The sequence below is a fragment of the Xiphophorus maculatus genome, chromosome 16 (assembly GCF_002775205.1).
Source record: "Xiphophorus maculatus strain JP 163 A chromosome 16, X_maculatus-5.0-male, whole genome shotgun sequence".
NCBI lineage: Eukaryota > Metazoa > Chordata > Actinopteri > Cyprinodontiformes > Poeciliidae > Xiphophorus > Xiphophorus maculatus.
Genome location: NC_036458.1, coordinates 18,953,215 through 18,977,284, shown reverse-complemented (window position 1 = coordinate 18,977,284; position 24,070 = coordinate 18,953,215). Strand labels below are relative to the sequence as shown.

General features: G+C 43.9%; 1 protein-coding gene across 1 annotated transcript; it reads left to right on the top strand.

Moving 5' to 3' along the window:
• The first annotated feature begins 3,748 nt into the window (after positions 1-3,748).
• Positions 3,749-23,415, top strand: fscn1 (fascin actin-bundling protein 1). The gene is made up of 5 exons (XM_005806050.2): positions 3,749-4,827; positions 16,491-16,647; positions 18,400-18,521; positions 21,384-21,551; positions 21,642-23,415. The coding sequence occupies exons 1-5, from the start codon at positions 3,987-3,989 to the stop codon at positions 21,848-21,850; spliced, it is 1,497 nt and encodes a 498-aa protein (XP_005806107.1). The 5' UTR covers positions 3,749-3,986; the 3' UTR covers positions 21,851-23,415.
• The last annotated feature ends 655 nt before the right edge of the window (positions 23,416-24,070 follow it).

The following is a 24,070-nucleotide window of genomic DNA, read 5'->3' as shown; positions in this document are numbered from 1 at the left end:
CGCACACCGCCAGGCAGTCAGCGAAAGGGCTCGAGGCCGGTCTCCATAGCAACATGCCCTGTGAACAAAAAGATAGCGACCCCCTTCTCTCTCTCGGTTCCCTCCTCTTTTCCCTGAACCAGCTGTGGGTGTCTCCTGTGGCCATTGTGTGTGTGTGTGTGTGCGCGTGTGTGTATGTATGAGGCATGTTGCCGTCATAAATCAGTACTAATCTCATCACACCAGACAAAATATGTGAGAGAGATGCTCAGTCAGAGAGCTCTATGTGGGTAACTGGGTCTGATTTTTATTTATTTATTTCTCCAACAAGGGAGGAGAGATACCCAGAGAACGCTGAGGTGTGGCCCCACCACACACACACACACACACACACACACACACACACACACACACACACACACACACACACACACACACACACACACACACACACACACACACACACACACCCACGCCCACAAGCACACACTTATGCACACACACACACGTATGCACCACGCTCGTCTTTGAACATTTCTGCTCCTGTCTCTGATTTGCCTACATGTCACCCTGGCGATTCAAATCCTTGGGTTCAGTTAGCTGTAAAGTTGCGTGTCATCCAATGCAAAGGAGCTGAGTCATGTTTTCCATCCACTCACATCTTATGGTCAGGGCAGTCATACCCCACGCCCCCTCCCGCGTTGAGACTCTTTCATTTACCTCCTGCAAAAAGATGCTTTGACTTTAGAGCCACAAAGCAAACCCACGCTCATTTGAAATGATGGTATTGAGCGACTGTAAAGGAGCCCTCTTGTACCAGGATTTAAGAGACCGAGGCGGAGGAATCCTGAGGGAATTACTCAGATGTTGAGATAATCTGACAGATTATACTTTTTTTTTTTTTGTCCTGGGAAACCAAAATATTGCACACAAAACAGAGTCGAATGATCCTGGAGTCACCTTCGCAACACGTCCTTTGGTCATTTCATGGGTCATGTTTCTGTTTCACTCATAACACCAGAAGCATGTCATGTGTTGAAATGGCCTAGTCAAAGCCCAGACTTTGACCCGAACGAGAATCTGAGACAAACGTTGGACATTCCCGACTATACAGATGCTCTGCTTTCAGTATGAGCACGACTGAATTGTTTGAAGTGTTATTATATTATATCACACCGTCGGATCTGTTGCTAGGCGACCGAAGAAAATAAAAGAAAATGCGGACCCCAAATCTCTCTCTCTCTCTCTCTCTCTCTCTCTCTCTCTCTCTCTCTCTCTCTCTCTCTCTCTCTCTCTCTCTTCGGGCTTTTAAATCTTTACAAACCGGCTTTTAGGATCCATGTTTCCTGATAACACATCCGAGCATCTCAGGTGATTTTATTAGCGCGGCGCTGCGGGGAGGTGAAAACGCGCCCAGATTTAATTTGTCTGAAGACGTTTTCTGGTGAGGATCGGATTTATCCAGACCGCGGGGGAACCAGAGACAGAAAGAAGGTCGCGTTTCTTTCTGTTTTGCAAACCCTGCAGTACCCAGAGGTAAACAGGAGATATCTACCTTCCCCACCAGCTTTTTTTTTTTTTTTTTTTTTTTTTTTACTGCTGCTTCCACACAGAGCAGATGATTGTTGTTATTAAAAAAAGAAAAAAAAAAGAAAACACTCAGTAGTCGGCTCCTATAAAAACAAAGTATTGCTGCCAACCAGTGCTGCTTGTTGGAACATAAACCGATATGTGTTTGAACTTTTGCTCGGCCTGAAACAAAATTTCCCATCATTTGCATCGCGATGCAGCAGAACATAATTCGACCCGGGCCTTGTTTCTCCCATGTTATGCTTCACTTCGCCAAGACAACGGCCGCAATAAGGCCGCGGAGCATTTCTGTCTCTGCAGAGAGCGTGCCGCTGATGTTGACATGCGCCCCTGCACTTTGTGCGCCTCGGTATTTGTGTGTGTGTGTGTGTGTGTGTGTGTGTGTGTGTGTGTGTTTTTTGAGGGCGATGTTCATGCGCCCTGATCTGTTTGGCCTCTTTGTTTACGGAGCCGGGCCCTTTCTGCCTTCTGATGTGCGCGCTAGGGGCCATGAATGGCGCTTTGTCCGGGGACACACACACACACCCGGTCCTCATGATTTGAATGCTGAGTCCGTCGGATTCCGGAGAAACTGATATAATTTCAGCGTCCAGTGGGAAACAGACTCCCTTCATGTGACTTCTTCCAGACTGAAGAGTTTGTTGCTTTTTTTTTAAGTCGTGTTAAGTTTATCTTTCATTTATTTTTTTTACTTTAACTTGTGTATTAAAAGTGTAAAAGTTTTAACCAGGGCCAGCCCAAGGTATAAGCAAACTAAGCTGCTGCTTAATAGAACGCTTTGGATATGTAAATGTTAACACTTTTGCTTTCTTTTTTTTTTTTTTTTTGTCAAAATAACTTGAAGCAATTTCAAATTTATATTATGTTAGTTCTAATCATAAAAATATGTTGACAGTTTCATATTTACAGTGGCGTGCCACGAGGTTTCACTCAGGGCCTGCAGTAGGCGTCAACAACACACACGTTGTGCAGGACAATGCAAAACTACGCACCACACCGAGCGACAGGCATCCAATAATATGCACACAAATAAAAATACGCCAAGTAAAGCAACAATGCAGCCCAACAAAGCATCAAGCAATATATCAATGTATGTTTTAACAAAGTAAACAGGAAACATTGCACATAATTGAACACCAGCAATGTAGCAAAACTTCTCTGTGGTCCCCAGTTAGGCTCAACATCAATAAAACCAGTCAAATAGTACACAAGAACAATTAAAGGAAAAACCATTGTTAGTAATTATAATTATGCTAATAATTATGCTAACAATCGCAATTTATTGTCGCTATTAAATCCTTTCTGCTGCTTATGTCTGTGTTGGAGTCGACTTAGACTACAGCCACACTCCACACATTTGCAATCTACTCCACTCTACTCCTTTTTCTAACACACTTTTTCCTTCCACTCAACTTTCTCTCAGCACTCTGAATAACCAATTTTTTTTTCTTTTGTTTTGTTTTTATAGCAGTGGCCTTTTTGTGGAATGTAATAAGTCAATATAACATGAGCTTCACTTTTTGAGCTGAATTATTAAAATAAATTACAATTTTTACCGATATTTTAATGTGTTCAGATGTGACTGCATGTTAGATTTAAATATCCTGAATATTTTCAGGCAGGGAGACAAATTTAAACGTTCTTCAAAGAAAAAAAAAAAGTAAACTATTTGACTTTGCTTCGCAGTCCTCCCAAGGTCGCAGCTATCCCTGTGGCATTTTTGGACAAGACCTTTTCCTTCCACTCAACTTTCCAAAAGCATTCTCAAACGCGACACTCTGTGAGCAGCCTGCTTCTCTTGTCACCTCTTTTGTTTTATATTTCCGTGACTTTAAATTTTCTGAGGACATGTGCGCAATTCCTCTTTATATCAGTTTTATTTATTTATTTACAATTAAATGGCTGAAATACAGTTTTCAATGATAGTCCAGTTCATTGCCACGGTGGTAAGCTGGCTGAAGGTCTCACCAGAAACCAAGGTCAGAACCTTGGACCGGTTCTGGCATCGACATCATCACCAGAGGAATGAATCCTCAGCCTTCAGCTCATCTGCTTCCAGATTTTATTTTTATTTGTTGTGTGTGGATGTTTCAGGGTGGGCGTGGTTTGTGGCGAGGTTGGGGGAGGAAGGACGGGGGGGTTGAGCTACGTCACTGATGGTTATATAGGCTGCAGCTGTGGCGACGGGCTCGCGCTGCTGAGACAAGCAGAGCACTGAGGACCGGCAGGCGCGCGCTCACACTCACGCTCTCCCCCAAACAAAGAAGCAGCACGCGAGGCGGCAGAGCATCCCACCCTTTCGGCCCAATTGCAGAAGCCTTCCCCCCCGAAACCCCCCACCCTGCTCATCCCTCCAAGGCAAGAACCGGTCCGAACCGAAGGCCCCCCCACACACACCCCCTCACCCGGCCCCGACCATGACGACCAACGGCTCCGCTAACGGAACCAGCGACATGCTGCAGATCCAGTTCGGCCTCATCAACTGCGGGAACAAATACCTCACCGCGGAGACGTTCGGCTTCAAAATTAACGCGTCGGCCACCAGCATGAAGAAGAAGCAGATCTGGACCCTGGAGCAGAGCGGAGACGACTCCAGCGCCAACGTGTTCTTCCTCAAGTCGCATCTGGGCCGGTACATCGCCGCGGACAAGGACGGGAACGTCACCGGAGACAGCGAGGCCGCCGCTCCGGAGTGCCGCTTCGTCATCACCGCCCACGACGACGGCCGCTGGTCCCTGCAGTCCGAGCAGTACGGCCGGTACCTGGGCGGCACCGAGGACCGGATCATCTGCTTCGCGCAGACTGTGTCCGTGGCGGAGAAATGGAGCGTGCACATCGCCATGCACCCGCAGGTGAACATCTTCAGCGTGACGCGCAAGCGCTACGCGCACCTGAGCGACAAGGTGGACGAGATCGCCATCGACCGGGACGTGCCGTGGGGGGTGGACTCCATGATCACGCTGGTGTTCCGCGAGCAGCGGTACCACCTGCAGACCTCCGACAACCGCTTCCTGAGGAACGACGGGGCGCTGGTGGCCACCACGGACAAGACCACGGGCTACACGCTGGAGTTCCGCTCCGGGAAGGTGGCCTTCAGGGACTGCAGCGGCAAGTACCTGGCGCCCTCGGGGCCGTCCGGCACCATGAAGTCCGGCAAGAGCGCGCGGGTGGGAAAGGACGAGCTGTTTGTGCTGGAGCAGAGCCACCCGCAGGTCGTGCTCACCGCCGGGAACGAGAGGAACGTCTCCACCAGGCAAGGTGGGTGTGGTGGTCCATGCAGGCCCGGACCAGGTCTCCCGGGTCGGTGTGTGAGTGAGGGCGTGAGTGTGTTGGCAGAGGAAGTGTTAACGTGATGGAATGTGAGCCTGCATCCCCATCCCAACCCTTCCCCCCCACTCCCATCCATTGCTGCACATCCTAAATGATCCTTACAGGACACGGCCCAGTCACACACACATACATACACACACCCACACACCCCCCCACACACACAACAGTGGCCCGTGTGTATTTACACCCCAAACAATGGCCTGCTTGGCCTGAAGCCGACCTCTCATATGAGTCTTGGTGTGGCAACAAGCACAACAGATGCCAATTGTATTATTTATCGACTAAAACCCTTAAAATGTGTTTGAAATGATCTGATCTGGTTTCACTCTGAAGATGAAAGTGCAGGAACAATGGCGGACAAACAAACTGGGATCACGTTGTTGTTGTTGTTGCCAGTTGTGTTTCTGGTTTTCTTTTGTTCCCATAAGGACGACGGAACATTACAGATAAAATGTGCTTTGATAAAATTCAGTCGTACATCCAAAGGTAAACGTAGGTGATCTGCAACAGGATTCTGCTGCTCCCATGACCTTTCTCTCGCTTTAAGCTGCTGGGTGATGAAATGGTGGGAGGTCCTGGTTTTCAGCAGTCTGCTTTTTCAGCATTTGGGCAGCCAATCATCAAAAGTTTGGTGCATCTCTCGGAAAAAAAACCCCAAAAACCTTGGCATGCTACTTTTATCCATTGGTTAATGAGCTGATCCAAGACCAGATGAGCTCTGGTCACAATCTACACGCTGCAGGTTGTGTTTTGAGACTAACAGTGATTGGGCATTCTTAGTCTTTATGCATTTGACTGACCAGTGAGAGGAAAATTGGCTCATTTTGGTCATTTGATGGGTTATCTGGTAATCAAGGCCAGAACCCGTGTTTTGTATCAACATGGTCAAAGTGGATAGTGGTGCAAGTTCAACAAAATGGTATGTTTAGCAAGAACAAGGGTGAACACTAGCTTAATCTGGTTGTTTCCTCTGATTTGACGCCAGATTCAAACTTATTAAGCGCCAATGTTTAAAGTACACGGAGCTGGTGGATGTATTGGACTAAAAATGCTGGGGACTCTCAGATTTGGGGATTCAGATTACAATATTTGATCTGCTACTCGCAGAAAACAAAGGACTTGAAAGTACTTGTAGCACTCAAAGGTTAACGATGGATATCATTAATATCCTCAAATTGGACAACAATTGCCTCAACAGCCCAAAGTGGCCTGATGTTTATGGATCTGTTCTAGTGCACAAAAAAACAGTTAACACTTAGGATGTTATGGTCCAAGGAAAATACGGGGAAAAAACTGAAAAACACATGTTTCCTTTTTTTTAGACCTACTCAGGTCTAATTTGATGCATCTGGCAGCGCCCACACTCCAGATAACTCTGTCAGATCTCCAGACCTTTAAATACTTTGGTTCTGCCTTGCTTTCAGATCAGATGTGGTTTTGTGTCTGGGCTGTTTCAGCTGTTTAACTTGGCAGAGATGCTAAATTGCCCGACCCCCCCCCCCCCCCCCACCACTTTCTTGCTTCCTCTTTCCTTGCTTTTTCCCGCCGCCCCCCATTTTGACATGCGTGCCTCCTTTTTGGAACATCTTTTCCATTGTGGCCTCCTCTCCTCCCCCAACTCCTCCCTGCTCCTTCACACCGGATGGTTGTCTCCATTTGGCATTGTCCCAATCCCTCATGGGGAGTTGTTGATGCCGTTTAGAAGCTCTGAAGTTGAATAACCATAACTATTGAGGTGCTTTAATGCATCTAAATCAGTAAAATATAAGATTGGGGCCATGAAATGTTTCATAAAGAATCAGTGGAATAGAAAGGATACAGAGGAATTGCCTGAAAGCAGTTGCTTGTGACTGAATTGTACTGAGTGACAGGAATGTGTGACTGATCTCTAGATCTCAATATGGCGTTTGGTCGGAGGAGCTCACTGGGAATGCCATGTGGTTTTAGTGGCTTTGCCCATTTTCTTCTTTTCCCCTGAAACCGTAATCTGATGCCTCACTTTTAATTTCCTGTTGCCAAGTCTCAATCACCCTAGGGAGTGGCTGTCTTTCTTTCTTCTTTGTTTACTTCTCTGGTATATTTATCAGCTTTTGTTTCCACCGACAGCTACAGATCTTTCTGACACGGTTTGCTTTCTCGAGCACAAAATGGAGGCTGGCTGTCGGAGGAAAGGCTTGTACTAAAAGGTTCCCACTCTTCGATCTTCAGGGCTCTGTGGGCGTACGCGGACTCTGTTGCGCAACAAATCTGACTCTGATTGCAGCATGTCACCAAGACCCCATAATCTAAACCTCTCGTCCTCTGAAACGGCATCTCCCTTGGCTACAGAGAGTATTGGTTTCACTTCAAACGTCCCATAGCTCCCTGTTCAACTTAACCTAGAAGTGACATTATAGTACAAAACTGTTGTACTCCCACATTTATAATGGTATAAATCAATTTGATGGATTAAAGTTAGCTGTGTAAGCTCATTGGTTAAGGTGGTTTGTTAAAAATAAAGATGGATGCCCTCAGGCGGAAACCTTTGGAGAACACATTTCTTAAAGATGTTAGTTTTTTTTTTGTTAGTTTTTATTTTTTAAACAAAAATCTTGTTTGGTACAAGGATTGGTACCGCTGCTGCCGATACTTTGCATAAAGATGGAAATTTTTCTTTTTCCATAACTTTTTACAAGTTTGGAGAATCCATTTAACAATTACTCTTTGATTAGTCTCTCTAGAATTTCAAAGTGTCTAAATCATTATTTTAATATATTTTGGCTTGAGAAAACACCTTTTTATTTTTCAAACATCCCAGGTCTTCTACCGTACTTAACAATGGGAATGAGTTGCTTTTCCAAACATACCTAGAGCATTTAACATAGCAAAGTTTAACCTTAGTTGTGTCTGACCAAAGCACAAAGCCAAGGTTCCAGTAGAGCTTATCAAGCTCCATGTCTTTAGATTTGTAACGTTATGACAGAGAAGGGTTGGCATTTGGTAATCATGAAGACTCTGTGCCAGGATGAGACCACTGTTCAAACACGCTGCCTGCAGTGTTTTAGTGCTTCATATATGCATGAAGCTTCTATTGGTCTTGGTGTTTTTAGTCTATTCAGAGAAGTCTTTGACTTAAAAATGTGAATTTTTACCGAGACACCTCGTAGGCTCCCAAGTGCCACAGTTTGAAAAATATGAAGAAAAAATAAACACATTTATAATCCCATACCTTATATAGAGGCTGGTTGCAATAGTGACTTTAAACAAAAGGAAAATATGTCCATTAGTGTGGGTTTAAGCATATTGAAGGTATATTCTTTTGCTGTCTTATTGATGTTTGTGCATATTAGGCGATTTTCTTTCAGCAACATTTTAGACAGCTACTGGCTACTTTTCATTTTTTGACTGAAACACTGAAGTGTTGAGTTTGTGAACACATCTGATGATTCCACACATATTTGTGAAAGCAGACTTCATTCACACCTTGTTTTTGGCTAACAAAAACTAGCGCTACATGCAGCTAGCGCTGTCATTTCTGACTCTTTGCTAATTCAAATTTGACATTCCAGGAGACAGTTCAAATGTCATTTTTATTTACTTTATTTTTGGCTCATTAAATATAAAAAATATACTCTTTGGCTAGGCTAATGTTAGCATGTGGCTTTATTTGCATGGTATGGACAGAAGGATGAATGAAGTCGAAAATGATGTGCTTCCCATTTTTATTTCTGCATGTCTAGTTTTAAAAGATTTTGTTGTCTTATGGTCTTAAACAATGTCAGCTTTCTATTGGTCGCCTGAAGCCTCCTTCCTTGCGGGTAATTAACAGTCAACCTGTGTAGATTTTTGCTTATTGCAAAACCTGACCTGAGTCCTTACAGAAACTGTACTTTTCCCTCTGACAACTGGACGGCTGGGATGAGGATTAATGCTGAGAGGAATTAAACTGGCTCCAGATGTTCAGCAAACACGCCGCAGCTCAGAGTCGAACTCTGCAGCGGCTGTTTGCCTGGCAGACCTGAGCCAAGATGGCGGTCGGACTCCGCTGGCTTTCATTAGCGCTGGGAGGTTTTAGACATGAGGCCAGCTCAAGTGGGTCAATCCAAAATCTGTGTCTGTCCAGTCAAGAGTACAGATTTTACTTTCACTAAGCTTTAGACGAGTAGAGACGGAAAATCCCTACTCGAAAATATCCTTCCATTAGTTGGTTTAGCTTCCCCCTCCCGAAAATTACTACTTTAAGTTGGATTAAAGTGTTTGTCCCATAATTTACAGTGACTTCATTTGTTCACAGAATTGTCTTGTGCAACTGAATTATGAAATTCAGTTGCACAAGAATTGATTGAGTCCATTTTAATTGAGACCATTTTCCCCTCCTTTTGGCTTTTTTACGAAAAGTGATGACCTAATCCCCCCCCCCCCATGTTTAATCAAAACCAGCATAATAGTTCAGATTTGAAAAAACCTAATAGGATACTTGATGATAGACTTATAAAATATTAAAATGAAACATTCAGGACCTGTTTTTTTTTCTTTTTTCTTCAATACATTAGTTGTGTCAAGGATTTGTTTCTGATTAGCAGGCATTTAGTCATTTCACCTGTAGATTAACTTTCTCACAATATGCAAACTCGATATGTACTTAGAAATTTCTTAGGATTTTAATCTCCATATTTATTCTGGACTACTGAAACGGAGCAACGTTGCTTTACCACTTTTCAGCCTTCCTGTTTTCTGAAGTCTTGATCTCTCTCGCTGTCTGGCAGCCCATAGGAGATTTGCCTTTGCATGTCTTAGAAAATTATTATTTTTAAAATGGCATTTTACATCTGTGGTTCATTTGATTTTGAACTTTTTATTGCCAACCGGTGAGTATCTCAGGGTTGATCAAGCTAATGCTAGCTAGTTTTAGTCACCCCCCAAACATGGCTACATTTTGTTAAAAATGTAGCCAATATGACAATTCTGCTACACACTAAACCCTATTAATATAGCCTCAGTTTTTCAGCCTGAGGCTATAAATGTAGCCAGAAAGTTCATGTTCATTTCCCAGATGCATTGACGAAAGAGTCGGAATGTGTCACTTACAGAAACTTATCTTTTTTTTTTTTTTTTGATTAGACAAATGTTAGGCAGGCGTTACAGCAGTCCCATTGTTTATCGTCCAACTTGAGCTCATGGCTTTCAAAGCCGCCAATAAACAGACTCTATGCTGTTGCCTGTTTCCGGTTCATAACATCCACTTTTCTCATCAGCGGGCACAAATTCCCAGAGACAGTTTAACGACCCTCATGTGGTCCGGGCCACAATTATCAGTCAGTTAGCCTGGAGCTTAGAGGCTCTTACTCGTTCTGCTCCTTACTCTTGGTACCAGAGGCCTAAATGGATGAAAGCCCATCACATCCGGCCGGCTTCTGGTGCGACCACCGACTGTTCTTTTGTAAATATGGGTTATATTTATTTTGATTATGCATTTGGTGTGAATGGGTTACAGTAAAATGCCCTGGGGCATTTGGTCTTGTGGCACCAAGTTTTTGTTTTCCAGCCGCCTCATGTGACTAACCACCAGTTGAACTGTAAAATTGATTTGAAATGAAGAAAGGAGGCCATGGTTCTACTAAATGAAAGAAAGCCAGAAAATACTGAAAACATCAAGCAGCTTAAAGATGATCTTGAATGAGAAAATGTACCTTTTCTGTAACTGTAAACCAGCTTATTTATGATGATGGGTGAGATTTTACGACAAGTTGACATCAGATTATCTTGATATAACTTTGGCGTGAGTAAAACCATAAATTTACAACAAATGTTTACAAGTTAACCAGTTGCTTTTCTTTTTTTTTTTACAAAAAGCAGTATTTTTTTTTTTTTACTGTAACTGTTGCAGTGATACTTTTATAGATTTTACTTTCACAGTTTACAGAAAAGGTAAACCGTTACATTACTGTAATGGTAACACATCTTTAAGTATTTGTTACATTTCTGACACCCAGTATTCACAGGGATTTAGGACTGCAATCACCCATGAATAGCTGACATTCACAAATATTTGAGACTCCACCTCCTAAAAGGAAACAAAAAAAGACTAAAGCTGGCTATTTTTGTAGTTCAAACACCAAACATACCGTGTTATGCATTAATAAACACAGCAGAAACAGGTTTTACTCCACCGCAGAAGCTACATCCACTGTCGTCATGATTTACGGTCTTACTGCAGCCAATCAGTGCCAAGGAATGAAAAGGGCGCTCCTGGATTAGTTGCGTTACTAATGCTAGCTAATAGCATGCTACATAGCAATTAGCCTAGCTATTTTTGCTTCCTGATATGATTCTACAAAAAAAGCAAATAGTTTGGAGTTGGCGTCCACATTCACTGTAATTTATTTTTTATAAATAAAAAATGTAATAAACAACAGGAGAACTTAGCCATGGTTTTTAATGGCTTTTTATTCAAGGCATCTTTTAGCTTTTCTGCTCCATTTTATGGAGAAATAAACAAGCTACTAGGAGCTAGCTAGCTAGCTACTACGGTAGCTAGCATATCAACTGCTTTAAGAGATGCTGTATTAAGTTTGCTAACTGAGGCTTTAAAGTGGTATAGTTTAAAAAGACTACAGCCAAAACATCAAATAACCCTGATATATTTTTTAATCATAAAATACCTAAACTCTTTCCTTTGGTTACACTACTGGCTTTTTTTCTGGTAATCACTAAGACTTTAGGAGCTCTTCAAATAAACAGCTCCATGCGGTGTTTGTGCAGGTTAAAGGCCGCAGACCGAAGCTGTTGCGTCTGGCCCCGAGTCAACCCCGACACCCTTTCTGCATCCTTCGCCTCCTGCTGACAGGAAATGAGACATGAGTCGCACATATTCGACCTTGTCTGCCGCTGCGATAATCTCCGCCGGCAGGGTGAAGGGCGATGATTTGTGTCTGCCAGCTCTCGTCACGAACGAAGAGAAACTGATACACTTATGCTCTCCCTGTAAAGCCGGGCGTTTTAAGCGAGCGGATATGCGATAATGTGTTTATAGAGACTCCGTATGTTTTTAGTGTTGGATTCTCCGGGTCCGTTTCGGAGCATGCCAAGCCATCTTGGCTTCATCAACCACAGAGGAGCCTTCTCCTCCTCCTCCCTGGCTGCTGCTTTATTATAGGTTGGACTTGTGCTGGGCTCCAGTGTGTCAGCCTGCTGAGGGTGTGTCTCCAATCCAAACATGAACACACACATCAATTCCTGCAAACGCCCTCGTGCGAGACGCAGTCACATCCCGGCCGCCATTGTTGTGGGACCTTTCTGAGAGCTCTTGTTGGCTGCCTGGCTCCGCGCTCGGTCTGTCCTGATCAGAATAAAGGCTGCTGATCCCGCTGAATGTTTGTGCTCCAGCTGGTCGCCTCCTCAAACAATAGAAGAGACACACACACACCGGAGCACAATGGCCCTTGATGCAATCACGTGCGTTCGCAGCAGGCCTCTCGTGGAAGCGAGGACGAGGCCAAGATGGAGGGGTTGTTTATGGCTGTACGCTCATGGTTGAGGATCTTTCTGACCCCGCGGTCGCCACTTTTGATGAAGAAGGACGTTAAGTGTGTGGCTGATCCTCCCCTCACCCTCGCTTATCCCTGCGAGCCTCACAAACTGATCAGCAGAGCTGAATCTGTTCGGTAGCTTCAGGCTTCCTCTCTGTTTTGTCTCCAGCAGGCTCATATAAATATAAAAATATTTGCTCTGTCCTCCAGGGGTAACGTTTGGAAACGGTTTCAGTTCAAACACTGAACTGTTGTAACATCCTCCTCTGTGTGCTTCCACTGAAATTAGCTTTTACTGAAAATATCCAGGCAAAATAGGAGATGAGACCTTCAATGACTTTATTCAAATCATATGTTTGTTCGGTATTAAAGGTTCACCACAGCATGCAAACGCCCTAGTTTGGCATTTCGTGTTTGATTTCCCTCGAGGTCAATGATACATTATCAGAATACCAGGCTTTTGCACGACTAGCAAAACTCTTTCAAACTCTAAGCCTGGCCTCTTAATAGTCCAGACTTCTGGTTACAGTTTGGGCTTGCTGACGTTATAAAAACATTTTAAAAAGCTTCTCAGACGGTAGCCATAAAGTAGTGACTGCGAGTTTATACTTAAGGAACAAGAAAAAAAGAGTTTTCTCAGGTTTCAGGTGCCAATTTTTCTTTTCCTTTTCTTGCATAGCTGCACATTTTTGACTGCGCAAAACCGTTACAGTCTTGCAGCAAGAGAAGAACTCGGTTCCTCGAAGGTTTTCTGCATGCTGCTGCATTACGGTAGTTGCATTTGAATTTGTTTTTGGATTTTGTCAGAGAAAATCAGGGGTTAAACTGAACTCCACTGACTTAATTTGCAACTGTCAATATAATGCATACAACTAGAGCCGCAGCGAACGAGTAACGGATTAATTAATCATCAGAATAACCCGATTAAAAAAAAACCACAATGGCACTTTCTTTATATATAAACCTTGTGTATATATATGTGTCTCTTTCTCTCGACTTGTCCAGCAGATGTGTCGTCTCTATAGTAACGAACGGACTCCCGCGCCGGGAGCAATTTCTGCTCGAGTTCGCTGACCGGTCGGCCAACGCGGCGAGGCTTTCACCTTCCTCTGGCAGATGAACTCAGATTTCGTCTTCTCATGCGCTACTCTTCCTCCTCCTCCTCCCTGCCATGTGGTTTCCATTACGATCCGCTCCATTCTCTTCCCCAGTTGTCTATGTTTGCGTTTCGTGTGCAGTCGTGCACGCGTGTGTCCCCAGCGCGTTTCTGCAGAAACTCAGTCCAACGTTTCGTAAGCTTGTGTGGTTTCAGATTTGGATTTTAAGGGGGGGCGGAGGAATGCGTGGAATAACACCTTCCCCGCTTTAATACTTTCACCAACATGAGCAGAGTCGACGTGAAGAGGCAAAAAACCAAGATGGAGGGATGATGTTAGGGGTTGGGGAGTGAGTCATGTGTGAAAAGACATGGACGGTGAAACCATGACTCCATTCGTCTTTTCTCAAACAGGTCTTTCTTTTCTCGGCACACATTTACACAGCGCCCAGTCACAGCCCATGATGCCCCTGGCTATACGTCCAGCCACGCCGTGACCTCAGCCTGGACAATGGGCCGCATTGTCCGCGATGAAGTATCTGTGTGTGTTCATCCGGCGGCTCAGTCATATTTGTCCACCACTTTGCTGCTCTTAAAAGCCGGAGCGAGGATGGCGTGATGTTTAATGGCGTCTCTTGTTCTGGGCAGACAGCGGGACTGACGGGCCGACTTTCTAACGTGGTCAAAGCTAGTCGTCGGCTAAGCTAACGCGTTTGGCCCAGCGGGGGGGATTTGTGTTCTGGACTCTGAGGTATTTCTGGAAGAATTTCCCACTTGTAGGCTTCAGATGATGACGCAAAGTTAAATGGGTTTTCCTGGAAACGACAAACTCTCAAATCTTCTGTTTGAGTGTTTGTGATAAAAGCGACACTGGAGAACTCTTTCTACTAGACAGGTCGTTTATCGTGATAAAAGTATTACGAATTTGATTTAATGTTTAGGTAAATTCCAATTGATGATGATGAATAAAAAAACCCTCAAAACTGACAGTATTATCAGAAGTTATTTTCACTATTTTCTCCCCTTTGCTCCTCCAGAGCATCAATAAATATCTGTAAATTTGAAAATATGATTAAATGCAGTCACAAAGTGCAGCTCAGTGACGTATGTGAATGTTTTTCCAAGAGTTTGTTTGTGGCACTTTGAAGTTATCCAAAAACAGAATTATTATTATTATTATTACTAAACATTAACCAATTCAGATTGACGGTCGTAACCAGATCTTGTGGCACAAGATTTGACTACATTAAATCATTTTGATTAGATAAAGGGACATCTGTCCAGTTGAACATGTCGACGTTCTTCAGCCAAGCGTTCTTTAACGTGATGTCCAGAATCAAGTTGGACTCTTATTTTGAAGTAAGAAACAAAGTAGTTCTTGATGTTAGATTCTTTAAAAACTTTGCGTCAGAGTTGGCTCTGGGTGCTGAAGCTTTCTGTTGCCACTAAACGGTGCAACTTTTGGTTGTTTGGGAAATCTGGACCTCTGTAGTTACAAATCTAAGTGACGGATCAAACGGAGGCGCTTTGCTCCACGTCAAATGGGGAATTAGAACCGGCTTGTGTAGACCAGCTTAACTTGGATTGAATTGTTCTGTTTGGACGAACTGATTGGGGAAAATAAAGGAAGGAGTTATTTTATGTGCAAAGCAGTGATACTCTGAATTACAATTCAGCACTACTCCAAAAACTACATGCTAAATGGGTTAAATGTTGCAAAGCTTGAAAGTGCATCTAGCTATGTCTGCAATGGATTTGGTTACAATTTGTTTTAATTTAGAATAAAAGTAAACTAAAACTTAGTTGTTTTTTTTCTCCAGGGTCATCAAATAACCAACCAGAAGTGACATTTTCAGTAAAACCTTGTTGTTGAGAAGGAAATGATGCATTTGATTTCTTTCCGGCTGCCTTGGCGTCGCGTCCTCATCGAAGCGTCTACTAGAGTTTACTGATGTTTTGTGAGACGTTGTAGTTCCTGATTGTTACCAGGATGTAACTTTTTAAAATGGATTTGATCAGTTTCTGGATGAGTCGACAGCACGGTGATGATATATTGGGTTTTTCATTACAATTTAGTTTTTCGTCTAATCCAGTTAATTTAAATTACTTTTTACAGTGTGTTTGCTAGTTTCTGTTAGCTATGAGTTTAAATAGTTTCTTGTTTATGGATGTAATTTTGGTGGGGTTTTTTTCATACTTTGGATCATTTTTAGGTGCAGGATTCAAAAAGGTCCAAGTATTGTATTGATTATGTATCCATTGATTGGGTCATGAACACTCAACAGAAGATACAATTAAAAACAAAAAAGTATTCAGTTATTGAATAATCGACTGACTCTGGTGTTTTCTTCCAACGTTAGCCGCCACTATTTTGCGGACTAGCATAAATGCCGCCGGTGTGGCGTTCTGTAATTTACCGACGGCTAACGTAAAACCTTATTTCACATCAGATCGATTCATAAATGTGAAAAACGAAGGGTGTCACGTCTACCTTCTGTATGTTTCAGTTTTACAAACGCACCACATAGTTACAGTTTCCCCCATTATACTTTTTTTAATTTCAGTTTCGGCTAAAATGTTTAATTTCAGCTCATTTCTTTAGTTTTAGGGAACTATAACAATTGTGGTCATCAGAAGCCTTTTTCTTTTTCTTTTTTTTTGCTGACATGGTGTTAAAGTTGCCCCTCGGTGTGGAGCGGTCACCTCATTACGGTGCGACCTCTGTCTGCCGCTCGCCGTCCGTCCCGACTGCTGATCCTTTGAAGCCCGTCGAGGTCTGACAGATGTGGCCGTGTGTGCAGCTGTGTGAAATCCCTCTAATCTCAGCCGTCTGATGTTGCTCATTTAGTCCCTCTGATCCTGACCACAGGATGTGTGTGTGTGTGGGTGTGTGTGTCACCGGTCAGCCCAGCTGCCCGCCCACTTCATGATGGATTCGTTAACCCCCCCGCCCATAAATCCTATCTGCTTCTTCTCTACCCCTCTAGGCATGGACCTGTCTGCCAATCAGGACGAAGAGAGCGACCAGGAGGTGTTCCAGGTGGAGATCTGCCGTGAGAACAGGAAGTGCGCGTTCCGGACCGCCGCTGGGAAGTACTGGACCCTCACCGCCAACGGAGGCCTGCAGTGCACCGCCTCCAGCAAGTAAGCGTCCATCAGCAGAGCCGCACCTGTCCCCGTCTGTTTGGGAAAGGAAATCTGTCCGGTCGCAGCGGTTGGTGTAACAGGAGCTCTGGGTTCCTACGGGGGGGAGGGGACCAATGAGTGGGAGGTTAAGAGTGGGTGACCTCCTGTCCTGGCAGTGGCATGTAGTGGAAGATGAAGTGTGTGTGTGTGTGTGTGGGGTGGGGAGTGTTTTCTTTTGTGTGTAGTAGTTCTTTCCGAGCAGGGAGCTGGCTGTTGACCTCTGACCCCCACCCCCCACCCTCCATCCAGTTTTCCAGAAACGAATCCCAGTGAGGCTCCTGACCCAGGATTAAAGATTCTTCACCCCGAGTTACGTAAAGTGGACCAGTGTCCAACGCGTGAACGTCGATCAAAGGTTACTGGAATTCAATTTAGCTCAAACGCTACGGTGGGTCTGGTTGCCGTGTGATCTCGGAGGCAGAGATTGCTCTCAAACAGCAGAAAATCGGATTCCCCCGGTTACAAATTAAACTTTACTTGAAGCTTGGAGACGGGCCGGGGGTGGAGGGGTCACGGCTCTGAGTCCTCTGCAGGAACTTCCCCACATTCCTGCAACGAATTCCTGAGATTTGGCTCGACTGAGTCCTCAGACCAGACCACAGGAATCTGATCTCTCACCAGACGTGGATAAACAACGCTGAATGCTATTTTTTTTTTACATTTATTTATATACTTATTTATATACATTCTCTAATATGTAGCAACAGATTTTGTTTTTTGTCTCAATGTCTCCAAATTCAAAAGATTTAACTGATCTGATTAGTATGTGATGGTAGCAAACTTGTGCCTCTCGCTATAGCAGTAGATTAGCTACGCTACTGCGACGTTCATTGACATCAAGGCCGTTTTCACCCTAGAACCTGAAAATTAATTCAGCTTAATTCTCCCTCTACTTCAGACCGTCCTGGTTTTACTTCACTCAGAGCAGTGCAGCACACAGTAGCCAGCTTTTACTTGGCTACTGTGGGAAGCGGCTGGCTGCTGTGTTTACGTGACTGTTTTTCCAAAATAAAGTAAACTAAGCAGCACAAAATCCAAGCTGCATGACGTCCAGAGTGAAGTCCAGGACGCCACATTGTCTGCGACCATCCAGCAGAAAGTTCTCGAGCCCTTCGTGCTTCCGTCTGCTGGCGAGCCGCGTGGAGATGCTGAGTTTATTTTCCCGGCAGGACTCGGTACCAGCACACGCTGCTAAACGTACCGAAACCTGCTTTTGATGCCTGTGGTGTTGCTCTGCTTGGTTCGGTCAGAAAACTCCTTAAAGGTCGCCGGAGAGGCAACCTGTAACATTTCTCCTCCGTGCCGTGCTACGTCGAGTTTCACTTTATTTACTGAGTAAACTTCTCAATGGCATTGAGGTACAAGTAAATATTGTGTTTTCCAATGGCTCTGACTTCTTTAAATCAACTTTAACAGATTGCTCGGTCCTTGCTTGTATCCAGTTCGGTCAAGGACAAACAAGGACAAACCGCTTGATTTAAAGAAACCCTGAACTCAGCTCCTTGTTTTTGTACGTGTGAGGGTGTCAACAGTGAGTAATCTGTTTCTTTTTTTTTTTCTTAATTTATCGCTCCTGGAAGTCATCCACATTTGCCAAGGGGGAGAAAAGACAGATGAGACCCCAACCGTCGGGGCTCCAAAAATGACAACGTGGCGCGACTCATCCGCTCCTGACGCGCACGCTGAAGCCTTCTGTCTGTTCCTCCGCAGGTCCACTAACTGCTACTTTGACATCGAGTGGCGTGGGAAGCGGCTGACTCTCCGCGCAGCCAACGGGAAGTACGTGGCGGCCAAGAAAAACGGCCAGCTCGCCGCCACCATGGACTCTGCAGGTCGGTGTTGATCTGCTGACAGGAACGACTGGATAACTGATTCACAGCCTGGCGCTGACATGATGAAGGGTTCAGAGGAGGAGGAGTAATGAAATCATGTCTGGATGCTCCAGTTGTTTTGGTTCTTAAAGGGTTCAGCATTTCTGAGTAAACGTTGCTGCTTACTGCATTTTCCAGAGCTGTAGTGTCCCAGTTTTCTGTCTTTAATTATGGATATTGGAAACGGCACTTTGCTGCGTCATTTTTGTTCCTGTGCACAAAATACTTCATACTAAAATGTCTGTTTTTGTTTTGCTTTGCACAGAGAGGTGACACCCACTTGTCAAACTTCCACTTTAAGGTCAAGACGTGGCTCAGAAAAACCACCGAAATGCTAAAAATTTATTTCTCTTCAGTTTTTCCCCCCCCCCGTGTTGAACAAACGGGATGATTTGCAGTTATTTCAGCAGATTCCAGTTTCCATTTGGCACCTATAGGAGTTGATTATATATCTTTCACAGGTAGACTTCACATAATCCATAAATGTAAACACTGAAATATAATTTGAAGAGGAAAAATAAAATTAGCTGATGATTAAACGCACGAATGCATTTCTAAAGAGATCTTTATTTTTTTAAAAATGTTCTTACTCAAACATGCTTTTCCTTAAGAGTCCAAATAAAACATTAAGATACAACATTTAATTTTTCTAATTAATGAGCAATCATTAATTAGAAGTGGAGACATCACACTTCTGTGTGAAAGTACAAATTTGGCTACTTTACATGGTCTTTAGTTTCTCATGTTGGCGACGTTATCAAAAACAGCATCAGTGTAGTTCCTGGAGACTGTAAATCATCAGATTTACCTAAAGGTGCCAATATTTCCAAAACCAGCACAACTGAGGTTAAACTCTCAAATATAAAGTCAAGTTTGACGTCTTGCTCTCTCTCGCTCCGTCACAGCCTGAATAAACTGCAGGCAAAAGTCGACATAAGTTTGAAGACAGTCTCCTTTTCAAGCGCTTAATTTCTTTGCTTTCAGAAAATGGTTGACTTTGAGTTGGACTCGGTCGGTAACGACATCCACTCAAAAAAAAGTTTAGTTGTTGGTGCCATGACTGACTGAGGAAAAAGATTGGATTTTTAAGTTTCTGACAGACCGGTTACCAATTAGGTTTGATTGAAGCTAAACGTTGGTCTATGTGAAACTTTCAGCTAAAAGTTTCCCAATTTCAATGGATGCTGGAAGCTTTTTTTGTAACCTTCAGAAAACCTTCCAACCTTAAACTGGTCAGAATGCACCGAACGAAAGGTTTCAGCGTTTCGCTCTCACTAGTTTTCTAAACTTGCAGCTTGTTTCATGATCTGGTTGGAGAACAGCTGCTCCGCTCCAAACAGCTGCTCCTTAACACTAAAAATACAACAAAACTCAGCACTTAATTGTCGGGGATTTCAACCATTGTGACCGCTTTTCCTGCTGCAAGCCGTGTAGATCTGAAAAGTCTCAAATTATGGACATCATGTTCCAGCATTTGCCGATCGTACCTTTTTTTTTTTTTCTTCTTTTTTCCCCCTCCTGATGGTGGTGAAGCAGAAACGAAACAGGCAGATGTGTTTTTGTTTAGTCAGGATATCTAGATGAGTTGTACCAGAACAGTAACTCTGCTGCTAGGGCTGGGGGATCTGAGGAAAATCTAATATCCTGATATATTTTTGCTATATCACAATACACGATATATATCACGATATGCTCCTTGCAGCATGATGTCACCCATGCAAGTTCCCGCCCCCATTTCTCTGCTGGACTTGAATGTAAGCTCATATAAAAAGGGATGCAGTGATTTGCTATGAACTGTCTACACTATGACTAGATAACAAGGTGAGAAATGAGATTTAACTAAAACAAAAATAGCGAGGGAGAGAGAAGTAGTTCAGTTATGCTTAACTTTGACAAACCTAACATAGATGTGCTGTGGAATGAGGTGTGTTTTGGTTCATCTTAAAACTAAAAAGGCAGCCTACACACAAACTGACAGAGCAGGTGTTTAAATTATCTTACCAACCACTGATGTGTTAGCTTGGCTAATAGCAGCGGCGGCTAATCTACCACAGCGACCACTTGTTAATAAAATCACAATACACATCGAGTCTAAAAGCATAAAACTGTAACGAACTGAATGTTCTTCTCTATGTGGGGGTAATGTTTGACTGTTTTTGGTGCTGAATCCTGATGCATAAAGTTGCGTTGTTGTCAGTTGCTATGGCAACGAGTCTAAGCGTAGCGTAAAGCCGACAGAGAGCGAGGAAAAAAGGAATGAGTAGTTTTGAGTTATTTCTCCTATTGCATAGCACTAAATTAATCCTACTTACGTCTCCAGGTTTCACTTTAACGGACCAGTTCTACCGGCTATGAACCGCATGTAAAACAATAGTCTGATTAGGCAGTGAAACAGATTTGTGACGCAATAGTTTTACAACATGTTTCACAAATTACCTCATTTTGTTCGACGTCCTCCATATAAAATCCCAACCACTGCCAGATTATTGATCCAGCGCTGTTTCTCTTCGGAACCAGACTAGTTCATCTGATTCCTCTTCAGTTACCGTCTCATTCACGGCTCGCCTCAAACTCTCGCTGTCGCCATGTTTGTTTTCTCCGAGCAGCGTGATTGGTAGAAAATCTTCAGGTTGGGAGGGGAGAGGGACTAGAATTTGACGGAGAAAGTTTATTATTTGAACTACAATTTATACTGGATGGTTGCGATATAGCCATGTTCACTATCGTGAATTGAAAATATCGCGATACATTGAGCATACTCGATACATCGCCCAGCCCTGTCTGCTGCTGACCGTCTCTGTGTCGCCTGTCCTCCATCTTCAGGAGAGTCCGAGGAGTTCATCATGAAGCTGATCAACCGTCCCATCATCGTCCTGCGTGGCGAACACGGCTTCATCGGCTGCAGGAAGGTGACCGGCACGCTGGACTCCAACCGCTCCTCCTACGACTACTTCACCCTGGAGTTCAGAGACGGCGCTTACAGCCTGCAGGGTGGGCGCGGCTGTCGAGGGCAAATCCGCAAATCCCATCTTGACGTTGCCCCTTTTTAACTCGCCTTCTTCTCCGTCGTCTGTCCTGCAGATTCCACCGGAAAGTACTGGATGGTGGGGAACGAGCAGGCGGTCGTGAGCAGCAGCGACACTCCCGTCGACTTCCTGTTCGAGTTCTGCGACTACAACAAGCTGGCCGTCCGCCACGCCGGCGACGGGAAGTACCTCCGTGGCGACCACGCCGGCGTGTTGAAGGCCAACGCCGACGACCTGGAAACCGCCACTCTCTGGGAGTACTGAGGGGAACCAGAGCCCCCTGACCCGTCCACCGCCTAAACACCTACCCGTCCACCCCTCCCCCACCCTCATATTAAACCCCGCCCCCTTTTTGACTATATGTTGACAAACTGCACAGAGATCAGCAAGGATAGAAGAAAGGAGCCTCTCCTCTCTCCCTCCCTTGCCTTCCTTCCTTCCTCCGTTCTTCTTCGTTTTGTTTTTTTTTGTCAGCTCTGCCCTCCGGTGCCAACCTGTATCCGTCGCCGTAGTTACCACAGGGTGCTGTGCACTTTTCCTGCTTCGATCCGTCTTTGTCGCGCCACTTCCTCCGCGTTTCTGCTTGTTGGCGTCTGAACTGGACTGAAGGGCCCAGATTCAGCGTTTGTTTATGAGAGCTTGGCGTTCTTGATGACTGTAATATAACTAGAGTGGATCTGACGATGTAGACAATGTAACTCGACGGGACAAAGCCCCGCCCACCTCCCCTTAGCCCCTCCCCCCACTCTCCTTTCATCTCAAGTGTATGATATTTAGATGTAAGCCCGTGTTGCTCTCTAGCTGTATTATCATCAGTCGGTGACGAGGCAGAAGTCTGAGATCTTAGCAGGTCGTAGGAAGAAACCTAAATCCTCCGGAAGCTGTAGTCGGAGAAACGGTATAAAGGGTTAAAAGCCGACGCAGATCAACACACGTTTCCGTACGTTTGCTGCACTCTTGCACAGTTGGATTCATTTCTTGCTCCAAGTCCAAGGCACAGACATTATCATGGCTAAACGTGTACAGCGGATAGGTGTAGTAAATGTAGTGAAACAGTCAATAGATGCCTAGAAAGCTGCTTTTTTTTAATTATTATTTTAAATTTTTTTTCTCGATTTCCCTCGACCAAACAAACACCTGAGCCTTTACGCAGACCAAACTTTTGATACTGGGTAGACGACAAGCTGTTCAAAACTGGAATCTGGTGCTAGCAACATGTTCCCGTTCAACATCTCGGCTCCACATCGGAGAACCTGTTCACCCAAAATCCGTTTCTCTTTTTCTCTCTCTTGCATCTCGGGTTCCTGCCGTCTCAGTTTGAAACGGACGTTTCATCTCGTAGTTCAGTCGCACGGAATCTCAACCTGCTGATTTTTTTAAAATTTTATTTGTATTTTTTTTTTAAATCCACTTAGACGACCAATCACTGCAATCACTCGACGAATCGATGCACGATTGTATCCGGTCCAACGTTTTTCTGATGTTCTGAGTGTTTTCACGAAAGGTTCTGTGGGAAACAAAAACAGAGAAGTTCCTCTCCGAGAAACTTTTGGCAAACTGGATGTTGGGAGGGTAAACATGTGGTAATGACTGTGCCTTACTCTTGAGTTTTGATTTTTTGGCAGTAGGATAATTAATTGATAAAAAAAAAAAAAAAGAAAATGAAAGAAAAGAAAATGAAAGTCCACACATTTTGCTTTGTAAAACTGGAACTTCCTTTTGTATTATTTTGTACAATTTTTCTGGGATATTGTGGAGTAATCTCTCTCTTGTGCCATTGGTTCACCTGAAATCCAGCAACCAATAAAAACTGGAATTTGGAACGCAAAGTGACTTTTTCTTTTCTTGTCTCAATGTTCAGTCAGTGGCATATGAGCATAATTGTGCTGTTACACACCAAAGCTGTTGATGTTGTGCATATTTGGCCTGCATGCAAACACTTCATGGGAGAAAATCTAACTCTGCACATCCCTTAGAACCCGTCGCCGTAGTGAGACATAGTGGAGGCAGCAGCATGCTGTGGGAATGTTTTTCTTCCTTAGGGTGGAGCTAAATATAAAATTAAAATAAAAAAAAACCCTGGTGAATACTTGACTGGGTAATGGATTATATCAGGGGTCAGTGACCTTTAACCCTGAGAGCCACTTTTGCCTTTGGTCCAGAAAAAAATGCAGCGTGACTGAAACAATTTTTTTTCTATTAAACTAATAAATTACTTTTTTTAGGTTTCAGTTTTTATAAAAAGAAATAAATCACGTGGCTTGAAAGCCATTTCCACACTGTAAAAACACAAAAGCTTAAGTATTTTTGGTCTAATTTTGGTTTTTGCTCTATTATTGCAAATGTTTTAGTGTGTTTGAAATAAAACCAGCCTTTTAGCAAAAAATGAGCTTCCTGTTTAAAGTAAATAATTTCTTAATATTAATAAATGGCCTCGTTCCACTGGCAGATGGAAACTGTCGCCTCTACTTGATTCATGCACTT